Raw genomic sequence first — 25,094 nt, 5'->3', positions numbered from 1 at the left:
GAAGATGATTTACATCCTCCTGAGCCAGACTACATTTGAAAATAATCACTAAATAAAACAAGGAATCCAGAGAGGATCTAATCAATACTACTACTACTACTAATATCTATATACTTTTCATTCTGTAAACTGTGCTTTTCTAAAGCATAAATAGGACAATTTTCCAGTTAAATATTTGCTGTAGCAATGGGGGAGAGTGATGGAGAGAGTTTGTAGCACAGCAGCCTATAGGTGAGAAGTGGGCCACTTCAAGCGCCCCCACAGGTGCATTTTTGCGGTGATCACGTGTGGACCCGCCCCGCCTTGCTGCCTCCAATAAAGCACTGCAAAAGTCACCGCTCCCCTTCCTTCATAGAACCAAACCCACTGCGAGGCAGGCGTAGAGGAGCGGCGGCGGGGACGTAAAACGAAACCACACAAGTCCGTGTGTGTGTGTGTGTGTGTGTGTGTGTGTAGGCGGCGCACAAAGATGATTAATTAGTAAAATAAAGCTGTCTGAAACTGGACGCCGCAGCTGATGTGGGCTCGGGGCTCAACAGAGGACACCGGCGCATGTGGAGGTTATGTTTTTAGAGCAGGCCAGGTAAGTCCGACCCTACTTTGCAGGCAAACACGCGTCCCCCGCTCGCTCTCGGTGCAGTTGTGCGTCAGCGTTTTCAGTTTGAATCCTGAGGCTGATATATGCGTGCGTTTGTGTATCCGGATGGGACTTGAGTCCGTGACAGACGAGCTCCCAAACTCGGCTCTCTCAGTTTGGCATCCATAATTTACAAGCCGCAGTCAGGCTGTGGGGAGATCCGCGACACACGCAGGATCCTGCAGGCTGCATGCGCGCTGTCCACAGACCTCCAATGTGACCGGGCGACCATTGGTGCATCCGTGAATACTGCCCGAGTGATTGGATCAGTTTTAAAGAGCGCCTGTGTGTGCAAAGTGCAGGCAGTAACAATGCGAGGCGATATCTCGCTGCATCCACGGCTGTTATCACCGGAGAGCAGATAACATGTCAAACAGCCTCGTTTACGATCAACTCTGTTGGATTTGTTTTCTCTCTTAATGACAGTAATGTTTTTTGTCACGCTCCCCGTGAGACCAAATGTGATCGTGTTTGTCTTTACGGTAATGCAGATAAAACGTGAAGCACAATTTGAGAGGCGCAATCAAGCTTAATCATGCCCCGAAGCAATGTGCGTCAGCAAGAGAGAGTTTTTGAGATCTATAATAATTGATCAGATTATGATATTGCCAATAACTCCTCTTGTCAGTCACAAGATTCGGTCGGTGTGAGCAGGAGTTTTAGTGGCAGATTAGTCACATCACATGCGCGCACTTTATGATTTAGTGAATTAACGCCCCTGTTTCCGCCCCTCTCTTCACTCTCCCTCTTCAGTTTTAATAGGCTGCAGCGTCACTGAGGCAGCTCTGTGCGCACTGGAAACCCGAGATTCAATTGGTGGAACCAGGAGGGGAGCCCCGGCCTTTTCCACTGCAGGAGGAGCAGAGTTAAGGAAACCGAGAGAGAGAAGCCGCTGCCAAGACAGCAGCAGCAGCAGCAGCCTGCGCAGTTTCGACAGCCTCCTCTGCTGCACGGCATGAGGGACTTCACCCAAACTGCGCACTGACTCTGCAGGATGCAACGCTGCAGCTGCGTAGTTTGTTAGACACAGACCGACACAAGACTGTTCCGGACTAGTGCACGAATTTAACAGAGGAATTGGGCCTAACCGGTCGCTGACCGCTGCTGCGACATTTGGTTCCCCCTCACAGAGTTGTATCATTCCTCCCCTCCGCAGATCCCTGAGCCGTGGCCTTGTAGCGGACATGGGAAATGTAAACAGTAGTCGGGCTGGATTTTAAAGTACGCACACGTCCCACGTCCTCCTCCCGCCTCCACCTCCCGGGGCGTCCGAGATGGAGACGGAGAGGGTCGAGCCGGAGCAGGAGGGAGAGGCAGAGCCGCCCATGCACAGCGTCCACGGAACCAACCGGATCAGACCGTCCTCCTACCGGGCCCTGCGCAGCGCCGTGTCCAGCCTGGCCCGCTTAGATGACTTCAGCCGCGAGAAGATCGGCGCGGGGTTCTTCTCCGAGGTGTTCAAGGTGAGAGAAAGTGTGTGTGTGTGTGTGTGTGTGTGTGTGTGTGTGTGTGTGTGTGTGTGTGTGTGTGTGTGTGTGGTCGTGTGGTCTAATCGGGGTCATAAATCATGTTTTATGACTTACTCTCTTATGCACAAGCTGTCTTGTTGAGGACAGGCTCCAGGTTTAATAATCACATCCTCCAGGTCTCCATGGTTACACATAAGTTTGTCTTTTATTAGATTATTTAAGATGATTAAACAGAGTGTGAACTGAGCTAAACTTTTTGAATGAGTTGTTGACTTCCTGTTAACTCACTTGACTCAACTTGATCCCTCAACATCTATGAAAGAAGTGGTGTCTATGGCAACCTGTGCATCCTAAACTAAACACAAGGAAGAAGAAAGATGCTGAATAATTGCAGGAGGAAGTTGGTGAAGGAGTGTTTTTTTTTTTGTGTGTGAGGATGGCGTCATGGTGGAAATTTACACCCCACTGCCCCATCTAATGGTCCTCTGCTCCCCACACGTGTTTGCAGTGACCCGCATGTTGTGTAAGGTGGACGCGGTGTGTTTTGGTGTGTAAGTGGATACGGTCAGGACAGGCAGATCTGGCACACGTGTAGGTAACTGTACACTCACCTTCTCCGTTCAGAACCAGCCGCCTTCCTCCCTTTTTTGTCACGCTGCTGTTCACTTGCATAGAGACTAATTCTGGGGATCGCCTCATTAATGATGGCTCTGAGTTGCCAAATGTAGCCTAGTGTGATGGTGCGAGAGATGGAGCACGACACAGAGACACTCACCTTTTTGAGAAGGTTTGTTTTAATGGAGGAAAAAAAGGATTAATAACCTTTTAGGTCCTGTTTGGGATGTGTTCGAAGATCATAAGGATGAGAGGGCTGCAGCTAACTATTATTTTCTCAATTGTTTTGTCTAAAAACCTTCAGAAGATAGTGAGAAATTACTGTTTTCCCTTTTTAAGGTGACGTCTTCAAATTTCTTGTTTTGTCCGACCGACAGTCCAGCAACCAAAGATGTTCAGTTTACAATCATTTGTAACGGAAAAGCATCAAATACTCACATTTGAGAGGGTGGAAACAGCAAATGTTTACTTTATGTATAGTGCTGAAATTATAGATTAATTAGCCAATCAATTCATTGTCAAGTTATTTAGCAACTGTGTTTTATATCATTTGTAAATTGATTTTAATTTGCAGTTTTGGATTGTTGATCGGGCAAAACAAACTATTTGAAGATGTCACCTGGGAAAGTGTGAAGTGTGATTTCATTATTTTTTTATTAATTGATTTAATCATAATGAATCTATAAAGAAAATAATTAGTTGCAGCCCTTGTGTAGTTTTCTTAGGGGTGGTAAAAATAATTACACTTTGCAGGTAAAGGTAATTGCGAGGCGTGATGCTATGTGAAAAGCTTCAGTTCAGTGTTGTAGACAAGTAGCCACATGTGCACATCTGGATTTTTCTTTAGGGGAGTTTAGAGCAATTTATGTCTGTTATGTTATGCAGAGTGTAATTGGATATTTCTCCTCATATCACAACTGCTTCAAACAAAGGTGTCAGTCTGTTCTGCAGAGTTCATGTTTCAGTGTGTAGTTCAAGGTCTCTTTAGGAAAGTTAGGAAGATTTAAATGATTTTAACTTGCTCATCAGTCATTGTGTTGAACTAATCCCGATGTTCAGTCACTTTTATTCAACACTATGAATAGTCCGGCTCTCTTTCTTTTCAATCTCCCAAGTTGGTGTTGTAGTAATCAGTCATGTAAGTAGTCAGAAATTGTAGGTTTAGTCTGAAAAGAAGCTTTACACCTCACTTTCAACAATAATACCTGTACATTAAGTAAACAAACTCGAGAGGTATTACAATCTACGATAATGCCTGATTGTTAATGAGAGATTATTAGGAGCTCCTTCATTTGAAGGATTTTGTGAAGTGAAGAAAGCTGTGAGATGAGGAAAAAAGTGATTTTTATCAGGATAGAAATTTGGATTGAAAAGGTTCAGATTTAAATGTGCTGTCTGAACAATCCAGTCTTAAAATGCATACCCAAGGTGACACAAATAGTCTTACAACTAAGACTTAAATAAGAAAAGTAATTTTGTGTTGTGGCTTCACTCTTGGTGCTATTCTCTTAAAAAATAAAGAGTCTTCCAGGCCACTCAGTCCTCTGAAGCCACTCCCTCAGCTTTGCCCTTTTGAATGGTCAATGAGCATGCAAATGTCCCTGTGTTTACTGCCGGCTTGTCAAGTTGGCACTTAAGTTTGGATCGGCTTGCCCTTTAGATAGCGCCATATAAATGCAAAATTGTTACAGCAGCTATCAGTCACATTTAAAAAGTTTGCCGACGTGGCTTGTTGATGAATCCTGGTTTAGTACAGACGCAAAGGCCCGACCGGCAGACAGGCAGGCAGACAGGCAGACATTCACCTCTTCGTGTGCAATTGTGCAACCCCCAAAAAAATATAAGAGCAAGACAAAAAAGTGGGAGAAGGGAAGGGAGCACACGTGTCGAGACAAATCCTTCAGGTGCTGGTTTTCATCTTCTTTTCATATTCTTCAAAGGAGCGTTCCCTGTGTGTGTGTGTGTGTGTGTGTGTGTGTGTGTGTGTGTGTGTGTGTGTGTGTGTGTGTGTGTGTGTGTGTGTGTGTGTTACCAGCTTGTGCAAGACTCTTGCTTTTGTTTTGTTTTTTTCCCCCATCGGTCTCAAATTCAACCAAAAAACCTGAAGGCTTGAAAGCAATAAAACCCCTCAATCACAAAGACCTTGCACAATCACTCAACGGTTCAGTTAACTACAGGAAGTAATTATTTATTTATTTTGTGTGTTTCTCAGAGCTGCATGGTTTTAAAACGAACAATTGATTTCTAATTGGATTTCTGAGTTACTGCGTCATTATCCTGCTGTTTCTGTCCTGATAATAGATCTGTATATTCTCTGTATATTTGCTAATACAGATAACACCTGCTGTCTAAGAACACGGAAACACAGAACAGGCTTCTTATCAGATTTGGTTCTCATTTGGTCTTTCTCCATAATTTACATGAGACATGGAAATCTCACAACACTTCGTTTTCAAAAGCTTCCACAGCGTCCCAGACTGACTTTAGTGCCTCTTGTGGAAGTCTTAACTGTTTGGATCTGTATTGGCCTTTCAGCTGCAATCAGACAGCTTGTTGTCATTTTTTTTTACCGCACCGTGATTTTTGTGTTTCAAAGATGAGAAGATTTATATTTTTTTGCATCTGTATGCTAAATCTGTAGCAACAGCCTGGCCAGCAGTTGGTTAGCTTAGCCAAAGTTAAAAGAAATTCCACTTACCAGCTCTCTAATTAAAATATTATGTCTTGTTTGTTTAATCAGACCAAAAACTATTGTGATTTTATGGTAGGCTATGAGCCAGGCTAGCCGTTTCCCAGGTTTCCAGTCGTTGTGCCTAGCTACAGTAAGCTAACTGCTGTTAGCTGTAACGTATTGTACGTATGTTTTATGTATGTATTTCTAATTGTGACGTGCCAAAAAACTGCAGATGCAAATTAGCTTTAAGCCAACTCTGGTACAATACATCAAATGCTAACATTCATGTTTAATATTGTACATGGTCTGTTAGAAATAAATACATGTACTTTTACTGTCCTGTTTCATAAATGCAGAGTTTTTCCACCCTGCTAACACACCCCTTTTAATGAAATACTGAGACCTTTTTAATATTTTTATGAAGAAATCTGCGGCTTCAGTCTTAGTGTCTGTCAGCCTGGTCACCCCCTGGTTCGCAGGTTGACATGGTCTGATTGTCTTGTAGCTCTATATTCTTTATCATTTCAGCGCTGATTACAAATGTTTGTCTTTGTAATTGTTGCGAAAAGTGGGAGGAAAAACTTGAAATTCAGATGCCTTTCCATGAGTCACATCATGAGACTTTTTCATAACAGAAGTAGTCATCATGGTAATTATCATGCCGGCTGTGATTAGCACGATTAGAGTGTAGTGATGGAGGTGTGTGTGGAGATATGATGATGATGATAATAAGCTGGAGTAGAGTAATTAGATAAAGAGGGGATTTAAAACAGACTGGAGTCTCCGAAGGACAAATACTGTCAGCTTGAATGAGGAGTTGATGTGTGAGTATATGCTTGTGTGTATATATATATGTGTGTGTGTGTGTGTGTGTGTGTGTGTGTGTGTGTGTGTGTGTGTGTGTGTGTGTGTGTGTGTGTGTGTGCGCGTGTGTGGGTGGGGCGCAGCTGCTTGTGACAGAGCTGTAATGTGAGGGAAATGGGTTGCCAAACACTGCTGTGGTGGCACTGTGAGTGTTGTGTGTGTGTGTGTTGTGTATATCCAGCTCTCATCTGCTGTCAACATCTTTGGCTGGGCAAAAAATCCATTATCATCATTATCATATTGTGACGTTATGAGGAAGTTATACTTTTGTAAAGAGTTTTATTTGTAATACACAATATAAAACTTGCACTTGATATCAAAATAATTTTCATATTGTATTATGTAATTTTGCATACTTTGCCATATTGTAATTAGAGCTGCAGCTCATTATTCATGATCAATTAATCTGACGTTTTCTTTTCTTGATTAATGGTTTGGTACGTAAAGACAATTGTCCAGAATATAGTGAAAAATGCACATATTTCCCCCAAGTCCAAGCTGACTTCTACACTCTTCTTCTTCTTCTTCTTCTCTCTTCTTCACTTTTATGTGATAGTGGAGAGTGGAGAGCTGATAGTAAATGAGTGATGGTGCGGTTCATGGTTGGCGCCTTATAGCCCTTAGGCCTCCAGGGCTCTAGGAAATTGATTGATTAATTGGAAAAATAATAGGTGTTAGTCACAGTCCTAGTCCTCTTCCTTCAGGTTTAGTTGGTTATTGCATCCCATGATCTTTTTCAAGAAAACAGAATCTTTTGTATCTTATCATTTTCAGCCGTGACTGGTCTTGAAAGAGATACTGATTGTGGGACTCTCCCATCAGGACGTGTTGAGATGTGACCAGTTCTTATGAAATCCTGGCTGCTGGAACAACATCAGCTTTGGAAAGATAAAACGCCAACAAAGGAGAGGGGAAAAACACAGATTCTTAGGAGTTGCATACACACAAACCACGATCCATCATCAGCTGTCATCTGTGTGCTTGTGATCAGGTTCATTGTTCAGGATTAGGAGGCGCTCTCTCTGTGTGTGTCCATGTTGCTATTGGATGGCAGTGTTTGGTATGGGAGAGCAAGTGCAGACTTGAACATCAGCGGCTTAGTGTAGCACTCTTCCCTCATTATTCTTCTCCTCCCTTCGCTCTAGTCGAGGCCTGCTCCGCTGCCACTCGCTGCACAAGTATTCAGCTTTTGTTTATGTTCTGCACAGCCACACAAACACGAAAGCACTGAGCATGGGATATGCCTGTCTTCACTTGAACCACCGTGTTTATTGCTTGAAATATTTCCGATGGACTAGGGATTAAAATGGAGAAGTGTTGTGGGCAAGAGTTGCACAATTATCTGTTTTCAGATCCCTCCTCCTTTCCATCATGCTTACCAGTGTTTTTTTTATAAATTTATCTCAAGAGACTGTGTGTGTTTTGTTTACATCAGTGCACAATGAGTGTTTCCTCCAGTCCACTTGTTGGCAATGCGGTAGCTTTAACCTCGAGGAAGGGCGCTCCCCTGCAAGAAGGTAAACAAATGGCTTATGGTCCGGTCCATATCACAGAAATGGTGAAATGTTTGTGGTGCAGCAGAGTTCAGTTGTTTTTATTGGTGCATGCCTTAAAGAGTCACTGAAATCACAAAACAAACATACTGTTATCTCTACTTGTATCGAGCCCTGGTTTTTAGATCTGTCTCTGAAGGCCCTCCCTTTATTCAGTGGAAGTGAATTGAATTGAATTTGTTTTTGAAATGTGCCAAGACATTTTAAAGATTCAACAGGACTGTCTCTTCCCAGGAACTATGTCCCAGTTTCTCTGGATAATCCACAGAACACATTGTCAACAGTGAAACTACTTTCCCCCAAAGATATATATTCTCTATGAAAACAGGGTTCACAGAGACTCGTATCCCAACACCTGGACACATTTTAAAAGGGGCACTTCAGTGGTTTTAGTATTGCGCTTGCAAAAAGTTGTGTGGACTTGCAAGAGACGGATTAAAACTAAGGATGGTCAAAATTGAGACGTCTGAGGCAAAGATTTCCTTACTTTTAGTACCCATAATGCAACACAATACAGTCCTTCATTATACCCTCTCCGTCCGGTATTCAAAGTCAGTCAGTGTCTGCATTGCTGCTTCCCTGGAAGATATTATAGAACAGGCTGAGTAGTACTCCCCATGAAGAGTAAAATGTGCAAAACCGCTGGAGCGCCTCTTTGTTTAAAGCAGACTTGTCTGGTGGACTAGAAAGCACTAGAGGTAAGTGAGGAAACGTGTCCATTCACCCAAAATTACAAAAAAAAAACAACCCTGCTACTATAAAATCTCCTCACCTTCTTTCAAGCTCTCTCTCACTTTTTCGTGAATTTCAAAAACATAAAAACAGAAGATGGGCCTGTGCATGTGGAAGAGGAGGCGGCGTGATCAGCCCAGTGTTGCTGTTGTGCAACAGCTTGTCTGCTACCTGGACTGATCGCCTGCTGGATCAGGTTGTGTTTCTGAGCCCAGCTCGACCGCACAGAGGGGGGGCGGGGGTGGGACCTCCCTGCTAGCTCAACTGATGGACCCGGCTTGGCTGGGTGCCTCGTTTCAGTCGCCTGCACGCATGCATTCTCACTCTGACGCTCACGCTTTAACTGAGGGCAGAGCCTCAGGCGGCGGCTTAAGCCTTGAGTTGTTTAGTTGGAGGAGCTAATTTTCTCGATTCTCTAACACATAGTGGAGTTCACCCCAGTCAGGGATTTCACTCACAGTCCCTTCACACTCAAAGATCGCTTGTCAGATCAGTTGAAGCTTTCCTCTTTTTGTCTTAAAGTGATGGCTTGAAATGCTGATTCAAAGGTAAATTTTTGCTTTAGTCTGGTTAAAAATGCTGCAGAAGTTGCACATTTTAATAATGATTCAGTTTTCATGTGCCTGGCTACAGACCTGTAAGGCTGTAAAATACTTTATCGTGTATTTACCACAATAACCTGTGAGCTAAACTTTTAGATCTTACTGTTTTGCTTTGTAGAGTTTTATGGCTACAAGACTTGATGTATTTCCACAAACAATCCCCACCGTTTATTTGGAGACCCTCAGTTAAGTATGCGTTCAGCTGGTGAAATCAGAACATTGGCCCCTGCTGGTGGGAAATCTCACGAGGGGAAAGAGGCCTTTGGAGTTGACCCAGTGGCCATAGGCAAAGTCATTCAGCTGTGTGAGTGAGTTTTTTTTTTTTTTTCTTACACTCAGAGTTGCCACTGCATAGTGGACACCAGAAAAATATTTGTCTGCATACTTTTGGCCATGTAGTCCATTGAGGACAGCAAGGTCATGTCCTCGATATTATTTCAGGGATTTTGAGCTGTTATAACATCCTGAAAAGGAGTTTCAATTCTACAATTTCACATTGTGAGTGTATTAGGATTTGGTATGCCTTGGATTGTCACAAATGCTTGGAAACGACATTTAAGCAATTGCGTGGGGAGATGACATTTGCCAAAATATATATTTTACCAGTTGTATTATAGAGAATTTGATGGAGTCTTTTGGTGGCTAGCTCAGTGTTTCCAAAATCTTGGCTACAGCCCTGCACACAAAAACACTGATAAAACATTATAACACCACATTACATTATAGCTTTACAGAAATTTCCATCTGCCAGTTTCATCCTTTTAAACTTCTGGTCTGGACACATTTTCTCTGCTCCTACGTCTTCATATTTTCTAAGTCGCATTAACTCCCTTTTAAATCACAGCTCTTTTTAAAGGTCTAGCTCATCTCTCTTGCCCTTGTGTGCATCCTCCATCTGCAGTCTCTGACACATCCTCCTCTCTGTCTTGCTGTGCATCAGTCTGCCCCGTCGCGCCGCCGGCTAATGACAGACATCGCTGCACATGTTGGCTGCAGAGCGGGAGACCAAACAGATGCCTGTGACCTTTCCTTTGCTGACGGCAGCACTTTACAAGGCCGAGTATGTTTTGAAGGAGAGCTTTAGGGTGTGTCTGGACACGTGCATGTGAGCAGAGGTTTGGCGTGTGCGTGTGTGTGTGTGTGTGTGTATATCATGGGGTAATCTTGATGTAGGCGTGGACATGTGGCATTCCAGTGGCAAGTCCATGGCGATGACCAGTAAAGTGGTTGGCGCGTAAAGCATTTAGAAAAAATCACCACACATACCTCGTGGTGGCTTTGCAGGATTTTGCTTCCCAGATGGCAAAAAAACACACACACACCTGAGAAAATGTTGCCCTGCGGTGACTGAGACACACTCCCATCCTGTAATAATGATGATGAGTGAGAGGTTGTTTATTTGGAGGCTAAAAACTGTCGGGACAAAACAGTCGGGCCAACCACTGCTGCATCAGCAGTTGGCTCACGTTTGCACTGTAACCTGCCTATATGAGTCAGAGAGTATGTGTTTGTGTGTGTGTGGATGCCAGACGAGCATGTAAGGGTTTCTTCAAGTAAGTGAGAAGGCAGATGTGTGCAGGGAAAAGTGTGATGTAAATCCACAGCCATGCTGAGCCCCACAGTCCTGTTTGCCAGATAACTCTGTGCTAATGGAAGCTGGAGGAGGCTGTGTGTATAAAGAAACCTCCTAATCGGCTACAGAGCTCCATCCACCAGCCTACACCAGCCTCATCCTCTAAGTGCTGTAAATGTATAAAGAGAAGAAGAGATTAGTCCTGCACTCCCTCCACACTCCTGCTGTGTGTTTAAATTTCCGCTCCAACTTCCACTCTGCAAGAGGAAGCAGCTACTGAACAGTTTTATGTGTGATTTACATGTGTGCATCCATGCATGTGTGCAGCACTTGGCCACAGGCTGAAGTCCTCAAGTGGCTCTGTCGAGAAAGGATTTAGTGCGGCAGCGATTGACTCTCATTGACTGGCTGCTAAGATGAAGAGGGCAGCCTTAGCCTAGTGTGTGTGTGTGTGTGTGTGTGTGTGTGTGTGCGTGTGCGTGTGTGCGTGTATTAATAGCATTACTCTCTGCACTCTAGTCTGGTCTCTAATAGGCTTTTTCTATCACCGCTCTGATCCAGAGGCCAGCTGAGATCCAGGCAAGTGTGACACTGACTTGAGCTCCAGACTTTGACCACTCACACACTCCCCTCCTCCCTCACCCGGTCCTTTATTACGCACTCATGTCACTAATGAAAACACAACCTGAAACCCTCCCATGCCAGTTCAACTTTGTTATGAGGTCGAAGGAGCTTTTGTTTGCATTTAGGATCAAGAATCAGGCTTAAGGCCTGACTGTAAACCAAAGTGTGGCCCCACAGCCCAACTTCAAAACAATCAAAGAAATTATCAAACGGGATTTTTATTCAGATCAAACATTAGATGCCAATTTTCTATACTTCGTCATTCTAGCAGCACAGCTCAGTAGGTCCACCACTTCAGTCCAGACTGAAATATCTCAACAACTGTCTGATAGATCCCTTTAGATTTAGATTTATGACCAAACACCTGCAAAACGCATTCCCATCAGCCCCAGCTGTAGTTTGTGTTTAGTGCTAATTAGCAAATGTTATCATGCTAACATGCTAAACTAAGATAGTTGACATGGCTGTTTCAGGGTGAAACATATTGCATTTACCAAAGGTAAAAAAATTTGATCATCATTTTGAGCATGTTAGTAGCAAATAAATTTAATTTGTTTTTCGATGCTGGTTTGTTTAAATCGGTAATGGTTGCAAACACCGCTGTGAACAGGCTTATAATTTATTAATTATGGTCAGGTCTTTATATATGCAAATATATCTGTAATTTATAAGGTCAAAACAATCATGAATTAAGCCCTTTAAATATGTAAGATCACAGAAATGCACCAAATATGAAAAGAAAAAGCAGCAATCCTTTCCTGTTGTTGCATAATGCCATCGTTCTCGCCTTCCCTTCACTTTTACAGTATCTAACACTGGTAATTACACACATACAGTACTGTGCTTTCTCACTGCAGTCACACACACACACACACACACACACACACACACTATTAACAAACTAACACAGACTCAGAAACACCTCTGACTTCTTCTCTCTGCCTCTAAATACTCTCTGAGTATTTAGTGCTCGTCTGCTGCTTGTGTGCATTTCTGTTGGAAGTCGAACTACTTGCCAAGCAAATATGCGCTAACATGTAGCCTGGGGGGGGGCGGGGGGTACATGTCACATCACCATGGTTACCATACCAGACGGAGTCATTGCCATAGCAGCAGGTTGGGGCAAAGAAGCTGCCAAAACAAATGAAAAAACACAACTAATATCACTTAGCACTGTGTCGTAGTTTGTTACTTCAGGTGGTGTTAAATGATTTTTATAATAAATTATCATAAATGCCATGCTGCATGCCCGGACTGTTTAGCTGCGTATCTGTTATATGTGCTCATGTGTACTCTGAGGTGTTTTTAAATAATACTTTCCAGCAACTTCCATGTTTCTTTGGTGCAATTAATGCTTGTTCCTCTTCCTGTTGGGCCATATTTAGTGTATTTGTATGTTTTTTCTGATTTTCTACACAAGCCATGTTGAACCTGCAGTTTTTAAATCATTTTACTGTCGAATGTGGATCAAAATAAAAGTATTTTCTGTGGGATTTTTTTTTTCTTTTGTTGTGATCCAGGTGCAGCATCGTGTGTCGGGTCAGGTAATGGCTCTGAAGATGAACATCCTGGCCAGTAACAGAGCCAACATGCTCAGGGAGGTCCAGCTCATGAACCGACTATCGCACCCCAACATACTCAGGTGACTGAAACATTTGATTCTAGCTGGTTTACACTAGCTTACTCTTTCCACTTGGTCTTCATTTATAAATCTTCATTACAAACTTCCTGCTTTGTCTGGTCCATGTGAAGAGCTTTGACTTGTATATATTGTTGCTGTTGTTGTTGTTGTTGTTAAAGTGTTTGTCTGCTCTGCCTCCAGGTTTATAGGAGTGTGTGTCCATGAGGGGCAGCTCCACGCCCTCACAGAGGTAAGACACCAGTCAAGCAAAAGAAACCCTTCAGGATTCCCAACCAAGATTATTTTTCCATGTGGGGGGAAAAAAGGAAAACGGCTACTCTTCCTGACCAATCACTGTGAACATGAGCTACTATTCATCAATAATTTCTCAGCACCTTTGTTCTCAAATTTGCGTGCTTTTAAATGTTATTAAAAGCTGTAAATTGTTGGTCAAATATGAGATTGCAAAGCTTTTTGTATCATGGGAAAAATCATTTTGAAAGTCCCATTTTGATGCTCATTTCTTTTCTCTTTTTCGATTGCTAAAGATCATTAAAGCAGCAGCTCTCTTGGTTTTTATAACACATTTCTCTACATGAACTCTATCTAATACAAAGTAAAAGCATCTTCGACTGTCTGACCAATGAGGCTCCAGTTGACTGTGTTAAAGACTGAGGTCAGGCAGTATGTGACATTTCACCTGTTTCTTACGTGTGATGGGTTTACCTGACGTTTCCATGGTAACTGAGCTGCTCAGGCGATGAGGGGATCGGGGGGGGATTTGGTGTTCGGCTGTCTGTAATGGTAGTATTTGTGTGACAAGTCATCATGTCGTATTGATTTGAAAAAGTCAGCAGGTTTCAGATGTACAGTGATTAAAAATAATGAATTGATAACATTGGGCCTGTTAATAGGTTTAGCTGATGGACAGTGAAATCACTTTTAGGGCCCATGAATTGACTTGTCTTTAGGTCGATCAATTGGTTAACCTTTCAGTCTATAAAATGTCAGAAAAAGGGAAATTCTGGTCACCTTGTGGTTAAGATGCATACCATATAACCGCAAGATCCTCGGTTCATGTCATACCTCTCTTACCATGTTTCCTGTTTCTACATCTACTGCCACTATCCAAAAAAGCAGAAGATGCACACACACACACAAATCTTTACATTTTAGAAAAAAATGAAAAATGTTTCAGTTTCCCATAATCCTCAAATTTTGGAAGCTGCATTAAATATTTGGCATTTTTTACAATAAAAAGAGAAAGCAATGACTGACAGCAACATTCAACATTTAACAGCATAGTTTTTACAGTTAATCACTGCACGGCGCCAGTGAGACATTTAGGTCCCAATTTCCCAAAACAATAAGTGAAGCAGCTTTCATATCAACATACAAGCAATTTCAAAATGGAGTAAACTCTTTGTGCTTCGATTGTGTGTTTAATTATAAACTCATTCTCCTGATCCAGTACATCAACGGTGGTAACTTGGAGCAGCTGTTGGGCAGCGATGTATACCTGTCGTGGAGCGTGCGGCTCAGCCTGGCTCTGGACATCGCCCGGGGACTGCAGTACCTACACAGCAAAGGCATCTTCCACAGGGACCTCACCTCCAAGGTGACGACGCACACAAACACACACGCGTCAGTGCCCACGTACATTACACACACACACACACTCACACACACGAGTTAACATCAGCACAGACTGATCTTCTCCAGGGACTCTTCTCCTAAGGTAGCGATACAAGTGTATTACATGCACATTAAACTGCTGTTACTTTACAGAACAGGACTACTATGACGCATGCAAAGACATGAACACACAGACTGTTTGGTTGTTCTAACATGTGAGTCCTTTAACTTAATGTACATTTTGGAAACCGTAAAAAGCTCTGGTGCAGATTTAGAGGGTTTGCAGGTGCGTCACAGACCTTGCAACTACGTCTGGTGCCGTCACGGGGGTCCGGTGTTGAAACTGGCTCTGTGCCAACCAGGCAACCAAAAAGATCTGTGGGAAATGTTGTCGGATCTAGGTCAATTCAGTAGAGTTTGGAATGAAAAATGATATGTAAGTATACAGTAGGCTACTGAAACAGGAAGCGGTGAACCTGGAGTCTTCTGTTTGTAATGTAGACTTATATGGATCAACGTGTTGGCACATACTGCCTTTTTCAGGATAAAAGCCAGTAATCATTGGTGATATATACATGTGTATATACTGATTATATGTGTATTTAAAAGAAGTGGAACAGGCGATTCAAAACGCTTGAGCTCACAGGGCAATCAACATGTACATAGAAATAGTCCACAGAGAGGTCAGCCATAGCCAAGAAGAGCATCAACATCAGTATGTCCACATTCTAGAAACCAGCAAATACAAAGACAGTAAAAATAAAGTGTGAAATTTGGAACAACAAAAGTTGTGTCCTTGAACAATCTGCAAAGTCTACAAAGGAAATGTTGACATGCTGGAAACAGTCGGCTATTAGCAGCTACATGACCACAGTGTCTCCTCAATCTGTTTTGTTAAGAAGCTGACAGGGTGAAATAATCACTTCATATTGGAAAATGGCACAGAAATCAACCATTTCTGTTCATTTTGGCTCAAATTGTAAGTTTGGAAACATCAGCTACTGTTGCTCCAGAGCTGAATACTTTTTATATGGTCACCTAAAAACATTATTTATAGCAAATGGAAAGCTCTGTCTGTATTTTAACAGTGACGTAAGATATTACTGTGCAGAGGGCCACATGCAGCCACATAGAAAGGAATGCTCACACACACTTAACAGCAGTAATAGTGGTGTGTGTGTGTGTGTGTGTGACCTCTGACCCCTCTGTGCAGAACTGTCTGGTGCGCTGGGAGGGCTGCGTGTGCTCGGCTGTGGTGGGAGACTTTGGCCTGGCGGAGAAAATCCCAGATTACAGGTCAGTTCATAACGGTCCATTCATCAAAACTTCTATCAACACTCTGTGATTAGATAAGTCACACTCAATAAATTCCATTCCTCCACTTCTCTCTTTATGTTATTAATCTCTGGTGTGTCGTATCTGTCGGAGCAAAGTGTTCACAAACGTCTCCCACAGCTTCTCTTTTCTCTCAGATGAGACACAATCACACATAAAAAGGGAGCCATTACTCACACCAAAGCACAGTCAGGTTTTTCCAGAGTATGCATATATGCTGCCTCCTCTCCGAATGTCGTGGTTAACCCCCCCCCCCTCCCTCACCACTCACTCTTTGGGGAACTTTTGTTAATGTGAAGAGGGAGGGATGGCGACCATGATGCACTCCGGACTCGCCGCTCTGTTGCTGTCGTCTCGTTGTGTTTCCTCCTCTGTGTTTGCAGCTGTGTGTTTTAACACGCAGTGACATTTATGTGCCGTATTTTATTCACAGCCATCAATTCACCGCCGAATATAAATGCCCAGCTAAGTTACAGCTATCCAGTTTTATTTTCTCCAGTGACGCCATATCTCCCATACTGGTGGATGATAAAATGCTTTACTTAACTTGAGAGTCGTAATACCACAATGAGGGGAAATACTCCACAGCAAGGAAGGAAAGAGTCCTGAATTGAGGAATTTACAAAGTAAAATAACTGTACTCATTGTGAATCTCCAAAATTGAAAAATATCTAAACGTTTTTCAGCTGTGTCCAGGGAAAAACTCTTAATCCTGGCAGTTACCTAGTGCCTGTAGGTCAAACTGTAATTAAGTACAAGACTTAAGTAAATGTACTTGTTTTTCTTTCTCTTGTTCTCTGTGTGTCTTGCTACGACTTGACATCACTTCTCCTTAACATCCATAGAGGTCCACGATTCAAATGAGACAATTTTGTCTTCGTTATGAATATTGTTTCTCCATAAATGGATCGACAGTCAGTGAAATGATAACGAGCATCAGCTGGATTGTTGGGAGTGGGATGTCGAGGCTGACCTCAGACACACTAAGAAAGAGGCCCCTGCTTAGTACCCACACATGTGTAGACGCACACTCGACACATGGTTACGTCCCATTAGCTCCTCGTCCTCCCCTCCTCGCTCTGTCTGCAGTCATTTAGTAAACACACCACCCTTGCTGAGACAAGACAGCTGCGATTGTAACCTGGCCTGCCCTTTTCTGAGAGTGTAGTGCGCGTTTCCGCTGGCTCTGTTTGTGCCCGGCCACCTTTGTGTTTACACAAGTGTGTGTGTGTCACTGTCGAGACAAAAGCATGAAAATCACCATTGTTCTGCTGAATTTTTGGCTTTCAAAAACCTGTCAAGATGCATCAAATGAGCTGCAACATGCAGCTAAAAACAAGGCTAAATATTAGATATTTTACACATGCAAGGCGTCCACTTGAACGTGTGTCATTTTGTATTTTTGCATACCTGCAGCAATCAAACATGAAGCCTCTGTTTGCTCCAGCCTCTGTTTCAATAGCAGCTGGTGACTTGTGTTTCCGTCATTTTCAAGGGTGTGTTTGCTTTTATATTTTAGTCAAACACTGTTGTATCCTGTAGCGGTGCGCTAACAGAGAATGTACGATGTTGACAACCTTTGTCAAATGTGTGTGTTTGTGTTGGAGTGCTACCACTTGTGCTTGTGGCATGAAGGAAAGGAGGGAGGGAGGGAAGGATGGATGGAGGGAAGGAGATGAAGGAGGTTTAGGAAAAGCACTCCAAATAAGGTCAAACTATTCCAGTCCTCCTCCTTTTGCTCTTACTGCCTTACTGGATCTCTGCTGCCCCTCCATATAACAAGTCACTCTTGTCCTTTACTCCTCCGTCATTCTTCTGGTGTCATTACTCAACTCTTTCTGTTCATTTCAGTTTTCTGTTGAGTTCCTTCCGCTGCCTTCTGCGCTCTGTTTTCTCGTTTCTGTCGGTCCACTTCTCCAAATGGTGTTTACATTGGGAGCCGCGACCGTCTCGGCTCCTCATTTCTCCACTTGCCTTGCTGCATTATTTATTTATTTTTTTTTTTTTTTGCAGTATCATAGCCCACAGTAGCAGATGGAAATAGCACAGAGAGGAAGTATCTGCCAGCTGTGTGTGTGTGTGTGTGTGTGTGTGTGTGTGTGTGTACGCACGTTGTCCTTGCACATTTTTGTATTCCTTCCTTTTTATTCAGCTAAAATTGCGCAACAATATCTATCTCCACATAACTGAAAAACACTGTGGTTTCTTAGATACAGAGGAAGTGCACACTCTGGTTTCACCCCATAAAACCCCTCTCGATGTCCTGCCTTAATGAAATGGAGTGTGATGCCTGCCTGCTTGAGTGTTATTGTCCAACCATTTGTTTGTTTTCTGTCGTCATCGTCTCTTACTAATTGCAGATCTCCTGAATGGAAAATGTGTTTTCATCATTTTGTCGTGCATCCCTGTTGGGACTTTGCTCTGAAGTCTGGAAACAAACATTATTTTCTTCTGATGCACGTATAACTGCATATATAATGTAGTTGTTCAACTTTTCAAGCCATTTTTACTAATGCAGCAACTATTGAATGTTTTTTATTGCCGTTTAATCTGCTGATTATTTTCTTAATTAATCATTTGGCCAAAATAATATCAGAAAATGGCTTTCACGATTACCTGAGGTCCAAGGTCACATTTTCACATTGCTTACTTCTGTCCAACAACCATCCAAAACCCAAATATATTCAGTTAACTATTACATAAGACAGGAAATAAAAGAAAAAGGAAAGCAGCAAATCCACACATTTGAGAAGCTGGAACGAGGTAATGTTTAGCATTTCTGCTTAAAAAATGACTTAAACAATTCCTTGATTATCAAAATAGCAAGCAATTAATTGACATCTTCAGTTGTTTTGTCTGAACAACACTCCAAAACCAAAAGATATTCAATTATTATTCAATATGATATACAACGTATCAATAAAAAGCAGAAAGTCTTCACATTGAAGCAGCTGGAACCAGAGAATATTATGCAATTTTTTCCTGATTAAATAACTAAGTGATTAGTCGAAAGATAGATAACTTAAATGATCGATTAGTTGTTAATCTATAAATGGTTGTTGTACTTTTTAAAGCAGCACCTGCCAAATTATCACAAGATCATTTTATAATTGGATGTTGTGATATGACAAGATCCTTTTTAAACGTGGGTGTTTAACATGAAGCCTCTGTCTCTCCTCTTTCCTCCATCCATCCCTTCCTCTCTGCAGTGAGGAAGAGGACCAGGAGCCCCTGGCTGTTGTCGGCTCCCCCTACTGGATGGCCCCGGAGGTGCTCAGGGGAGAGGTGTATAATGAGAAGGTACTGACGGATCGCTTTCTTCATTACCCTTCAGCTGCAGGTTGTTGCAAAAGTTCAAGGTCCACAGCGGGTGTGATGAAAGCCAGTCAAATAAACCAGGCAGTGAAGTAAAGCAATAAATATTTAATAAATCAGTTATTATGTCGAAGGCAAACAGGAATTTAGTTATGTAAGAGGTGTACTTCTTGGCCTGGGTTACTAGTATTTTTCTGTATAGCTTAGTGGAAATCTTGATTGCCTGTTAGGGTTTCATTTAAGGGATAATGATGACACTTTCTGTGTTATGCAGCCTGACGGGGCTTACAAGAGACTAAAAGTTAGTATAATAATAAAATACATAAGCTACATAATTTACTAATGAAATATATGCAATTGTAATCTACATGAGAAATTAAAAACTAAACTAGAGACGATCTTGCCCTCTTGACAACCATGGCTATCTAGAAACAATAATCCAATCTTTTTGTATTTTGTAGGCGCTTCATTAAAAATGTACAATAAATGTATGAAGTTTGGTTAAATGAAAGACTATAGACCCTGTCACCAGAGCAGTAAAAATAAGATTCAGAATGTAAGCACACAAGTAAAATATAAACCGTATATGGTAGATGTCTCTTCCTGTTTATTTTATCTCATCTTTACCTCTCGATGTGTATCTTTCTGTGATCGACTAGTCTTCGTCTCTCTGCAGGTGGATGTGTTTGCGTACGGGATCATCCTGTGTGAGGTTATTGCGAGGATACAGGCCGACCCCGACATCCTGCCACGCACTGTGGTACTGATGACAACGTTTTCATCATTAACAATTTCCCCCGCTCCCTTATCATCACATGCTCATCATCTCATTCACGTCTCATTTCATAGTCTCTTTTTAGATATGATTTGCAAAAACAAAAAACAAAGATATTATTGATAGCAAGTCTTCTAGGACAGTCCCTGTATTCATTTACTGCTTGAAGACTGTCAGTATTTCAAATTCAACCCCCAGAACATGACTGTTGTGCAAGCAGCCATGTCAAAATGACATCAGAGATGATTTTAAAAAATATGTAAAATATGGCGGATATCTAACTGCTGATTGTCATCTTGGACAAGCTGCCATTCTTATCTTGACAGAAGATTGCATGTCCCCAAAATGTCACTGATAAAGGGCTCAAAATAACTGACAAAATACATGTAGTGCCTTTATGATCTGTGTATGAAACACAACCTTATATTTGAGTATGCGGTTGATGTTCACTGCTATCGTAAAATGCAATGCACAGACAAAAAGTATAACGCATTACAGTGCAATAAAGGCATATATGGTAATAAGGTACATACTCAAGTACAATTAGCATGGATTTGAGACACAACATCAGTGTTAAACTAACACTGAAAGCCTTTGAAGTTATCACAAGGGCTATCTCCCCCTTGTGGCTGTTTGATAGTACAGCAGTACTAGCCCACTTACAGGGCTCTTTAAATACATTACTATTTCTGTTGAATGAGCGGGGGAGCACACACACAGAGGCATAAATGTAAACTGTCATGTAATTTCTTTTGGGTTTTTGTACAGGACTTTGGTCTGGATGTGGAGGCCTTTCAGCAGATGGTGGGTGACTGTCCTCCTGACTTCCTGGAACTGGCCATCGCCTGCTGTAATGTAAGAAACACTAATCTGACACACACATACACAGTCGTTGGTTTATGATTTCTTTCCTCTCTGCCTTCTCTCTTTATTCTACTGTTCTCTACTTTGCTGCAGGGTCACTTGTGCACATTAACCTATTTTTAGTGATTTCATGATGGTGAGAAAGCCTGAGTCAGTAATGTGCAGCACAATACAATTCAACACCACTAAGTACATCCTTCAAAATGATCATACATCATGTGGTTAATTTGACACACAAACATTTATCGGTACAGCATTGCTTGGGAGAAGAAAAAGTAGCTTTTGTGTTGCCTCATTTCGTACAAGATGCCAAATATTGCTGGAGCATTGTACTTGCTCTTGTTCAATCTTGTTGAATTTCCTCCTTCTGGTTTCTCCCTCCTGCCAGATGAATGCGAAGCTCCGTCACTCCTTCTCGCAAATCGTAGTGGAGCTGGAGAGGAGACAGGCTGAGAGGAAACAGAAGGACGAACCAACAGTCAAAGGTGAGTCATCAAACACTCAACAGCAACGAATAGTAAACGTGTTTGTTCCTCAAAATTCATAGTAATTCATTCTTTTTCTTCAAAGCTGTTTGTCCAGCAATTGGCCCTCTACGAAGGCGATCCCTCTGCCTGCCGTCAGACCCTCGCCTCTCCCGCAGCAAATCTGACATGCTCCACCCCCCAGACGCGCCCACCTCTGTTACCATGGCAACTCCTGCACGTGTCAACCCCTTCTCTCGGAGGGAGGACCTCAAGGGCGGCAAGATCAAGCTGTTCGACACTCCCAGCAAGTCTGTCATCTCCCTCACCTTCACCTTGCCCCCGCTAACCGACTGCGACGACCCCTCTGCGTCTGAGACCGACAGCGGTGACCTAACCAGGAGGCACAGGCGCTGCCACTCACTGCCATGTACGCCTCCTCCGCACCTCACATCAGCGCCGAGCACTGTCCTTACCGAGGAGGAGTCCACGTCTGAGATAGATGCTGTAAATGGTGAGACAAATGGAGTGAGTGAAGAAGAGAGGCTGTTAGAAGAGAAGGAGATCAGGGAGGGGAGTGGGGCTGATTCAGGTCTTCCTCTGTCCTTTGAACCCCTGTCGCTGGACCAAGAGAAGGAGGATGAAGCGGAGGAGGAGGAGGAGGGGGAGGACGAGCCCATGGACTGCACCAGCTCCCCAGATACACAAGACAGCACTTCATCTCCTTACTCCGACCTCTCCCCCCCTCCATCCCACTCCTCGACTCCCCTCCAACCCTCTACCCCTTCCATCTCAAACGGCTGGGGCTCGGCCATCTCCAACGGGCCCCCGTGCCTGCCTCCCATCCCTCATTTAGACAACAACAATGTGGTTGTGAGTCGACCCTTGGGATGGAGCGCCACCACCACTTGTGCTCCCACCACAACAAACAACAACGGCTACCACTCCCCTCCCAGCGACCCTGCCGGTTCGTCCCCATTTGGCTCCAGCAGCGGACACTCTGTGGACCAGGAGGAAGTGATCTCCTGTCCCGGCTGCTGCCTTGCCGGCCTTCGCTTCCCCTCAGTGTGTCTCAGAGCTCCACCGCGCAGAAACCCCTACAAGAACTTGAACGGGGACCATGCAGCCTCACGTGGGCTGCTTTGTCCGGGACCCAAGGGCCTGCCGCCTTCTCCTACCCCCACAACCACTACCACCAGCCTGGAGCCGGGACTCGCCTTGCCGGGGGCACAGACATAAACCCCAGCTTCTCAACACCAAATACACGTAGAAAAGACGCGTGGAAACTCTGCACCAAAACATCTTTGCTGGAAATTAAGTGGGTCTTCTTTGAATTTGCACAGATTTTAACGCAGCAATACCCTGCTTATTTTCCAGACACACTTTTTGGTGCAGAGCAGGCTCTGAGAGTCCAGATTGGTTTACTAAGACACACTCCAGGATGACTTTCTCCATGAAAGCTGCAGGACAAAGGAACTGGTGTCTTTCCTCGCGACTAGTTGCATGTCGCCCTCTGCTGGGCTGAGGGCTTCACAACTTAAGATGTCAGCCTAGATCTGACTGATGAGTCCAGGACTGTTCAGCATGTAAGCACTCCAGTTTGGGGCCCAGTTGGTTTGATCCTGTATATTCGCAGATGTAAAGATTCTGATGATGATGATGATGATGCTGAAATGAGGAATGTTAAGCTTAGTATTATTACTGCTGCAAGGATTTTTTTTGATGTTTTGGTGCTGTTTCTGAATGAACAGGCAGTTTTGCTTTAATGTCTTTAATTATCAAGAGGTGTATGGTGCACTGCTGGGCTGTGTGTGTTACATAGACATGTGAGTGTGTGTGTGTGTGGTGGATTCAGTGTGAGAGGCTGGGTGTGTGTCTGTGTGAGAGAGAGGAAAGGTAGGAGTGTGCTGTACACTGTTCTTTTGTTGCTGTATGATCTCTGTTGGCCCTTCTGGTTGCCTGTTTAAGCACTTCAACTGTATTACTGTTGTTAATAAGGAAACTGTTGATGTCATTATTACTTCTGGGAATGAATGGTCAAAGACCTGCTTAAGAGATGTACAGATTCTTATTATTTAAAGATGACATTGAATAAAAATATAGAATGCAGTCATTGTTCTCCTGATATTTTTCTGCTTTTAGCCATGCTAGCAGCACAGTTCAAGGAATGGCAATGTCTGTCTGTTGGTCCAACACTTTGGTCCAGACTAAAATATCTCATTGACGGACATTCATGATACCCGGACGATGTGTCCTGATGACTTTTGATGATTTTTCCTCACCACAATGTTGACATTTGTGGTTTTGAGTGAAATGTCTCGAACTATATGGATAGATTGCAGTGACATTTTTCTTGTCCCCCTCAAGATGAATTTTCATGACCCCTAACTTCTCATCTCATGTCAAAATTATAAGTAGACTGTTACGTTGGTTTATGACCAAACTACCTGCAAAACCAATAATTGTGCTAATTAGCAAATGTAAGCATGCATGCTAACAAGCTAAATGACAATGGTGAACATGGTAAACATTACAGGCTACTTGCTCAGTATCAACAGGTTAGCATTGTCATCGCAAGTATGTTAGCATGGTGATGTTAGCATTTAGCTCATTAGAATATGCAACAAAGACACCTTTTGCGTTAACATGTCATAGCTACTACATTAAGCGAGAAAAACACTAAATTCCTCTTCAAAATGTTCAGACTTCTGATGTTTTCCTCGTCATATCCTGATAAGCTTTTTTGAACACTTTATTTAACATTCATCCCAATTTGACAAGAGTATAACAAAACACCAAAACTTGGTGTAGTTTGGATGAAAAGGTTAAAATGACAAACTCCCTCCACTTGACGAGCTCTTTGCTTAATAACATTGTAATCAAGGTTAATGTTCCCAATAGTTTAACATTTTCTTGTCATTTAATATATTTTTTAAATCATGAAACCAGTTTATCTTCTGCCTCTAAATGTCTTTCAATTTTCTCGTCCTCCTGTAAGTGGATTACAGCCTTTCCTCTCTCTTACAAAATCGCCGGCCTTCAATTAAATCCTTATCTCTCCACCCCTTCCATGCTCCTGCTGACTCCAGCCTATCATTCTCCCCTGCAGCTTATTCCATCTCCTCCTCAGCATGTCTCTACAGGTGCTTGTGTCTTGCTTTAAAGGGAGTCAGTCACCTCCAGTACTGTATAGGCTGTAGTTAAGAACATCACAGTTATACAGCATCACAGCTTACTTGATCCAGGGGTCACCAAGTTGCCATGGAAACACCAGGCATAACCACAGGTCGGTTGAGAGCACCGGTGGGGTTCTGTGTCATGGTCGCCCTGTTCATCAATGGTGAGTGCTGACGTTAATATCACAATTAAAGTGTTTTTAGTTAACTTTGCTGTAGCCGTTTCCTGTGTTTCAGTAAGCCTCTGTCTCCTCTGTGGGCGCCCTCGCCTGCAAGTGTTAACAAAGTTGTGACAATCAGACTTAACAGGTCAATGAGCATCTGTGTGAGTGTGCTATTTTGGTGTACGGGTTTACGTGCGAACTTCCCAGGGTCGTCTGGGTTAGTCTGCTACACTGCAGTGGAATCACTGGATTTAGGCTGCCTCCTGCGGTGGGATTGTCCCCATGCCAGTCCTAATACCACCTATACCGTGCAGACAAAGACTCAGGGGTAAGTCCTCCTGTCGGTGTGTGTGTGTGTGTGTGTGTGAGACGTTCTTGTAACTACACACACTTTTTGCTCCT

The 25,094-nt window shown here is 43.0% G+C and overlaps 1 protein-coding gene across 1 annotated transcript; it reads left to right on the top strand.

Moving 5' to 3' along the window:
- The first annotated feature begins 393 nt into the window (after positions 1-393).
- tesk1b (testis associated actin remodelling kinase 1b) lies at positions 394-23,455 on the top strand. The gene is made up of 11 exons (XM_070930013.1): positions 394-583; positions 1,391-2,100; positions 12,864-12,985; positions 13,166-13,214; positions 14,436-14,582; positions 15,813-15,895; positions 19,144-19,234; positions 19,926-20,009; positions 20,793-20,879; positions 21,277-21,373; positions 21,459-23,455. Exons 2-11 carry the CDS (start codon positions 1,912-1,914, stop codon positions 22,589-22,591), a joined length of 2,082 nt encoding a protein of 693 aa, XP_070786114.1. The 5' UTR covers positions 394-583; positions 1,391-1,911; the 3' UTR covers positions 22,592-23,455.
- Positions 23,456-25,094: the final 1,639 nt, after the last annotated feature.

This window comes from Enoplosus armatus, chromosome 23 (genome assembly GCF_043641665.1).
Source record: "Enoplosus armatus isolate fEnoArm2 chromosome 23, fEnoArm2.hap1, whole genome shotgun sequence".
Classification (NCBI taxonomy): domain Eukaryota; kingdom Metazoa; phylum Chordata; class Actinopteri; order Centrarchiformes; family Enoplosidae; genus Enoplosus; species Enoplosus armatus.
The sequence above is the reverse complement of the archived record's forward strand: the minus strand, read 5'-3'. Positions and strand labels throughout refer to the sequence as shown.

Bases quoted from the DNA above. Each gene is read 5' to 3' on its own strand.
- tesk1b (XM_070930013.1), top strand. From the start codon at position 1,912: ATGGAGACGGAGAGGGTCGAGCCGGAGCAGGAGGGAGAGGCAGAGCCG. The intron at 2,101-12,863 runs GTGAGAGAAAGT...GTTGTGATCCAG, and splicing joins TCTTCTCCGAGGTGTTCAAG to GTGCAGCATCGTGTGTCGGG. The intron at 21,374-21,458 runs GTGAGTCATCAA...TTTTCTTCAAAG, and splicing joins GGACGAACCAACAGTCAAAG to CTGTTTGTCCAGCAATTGGC.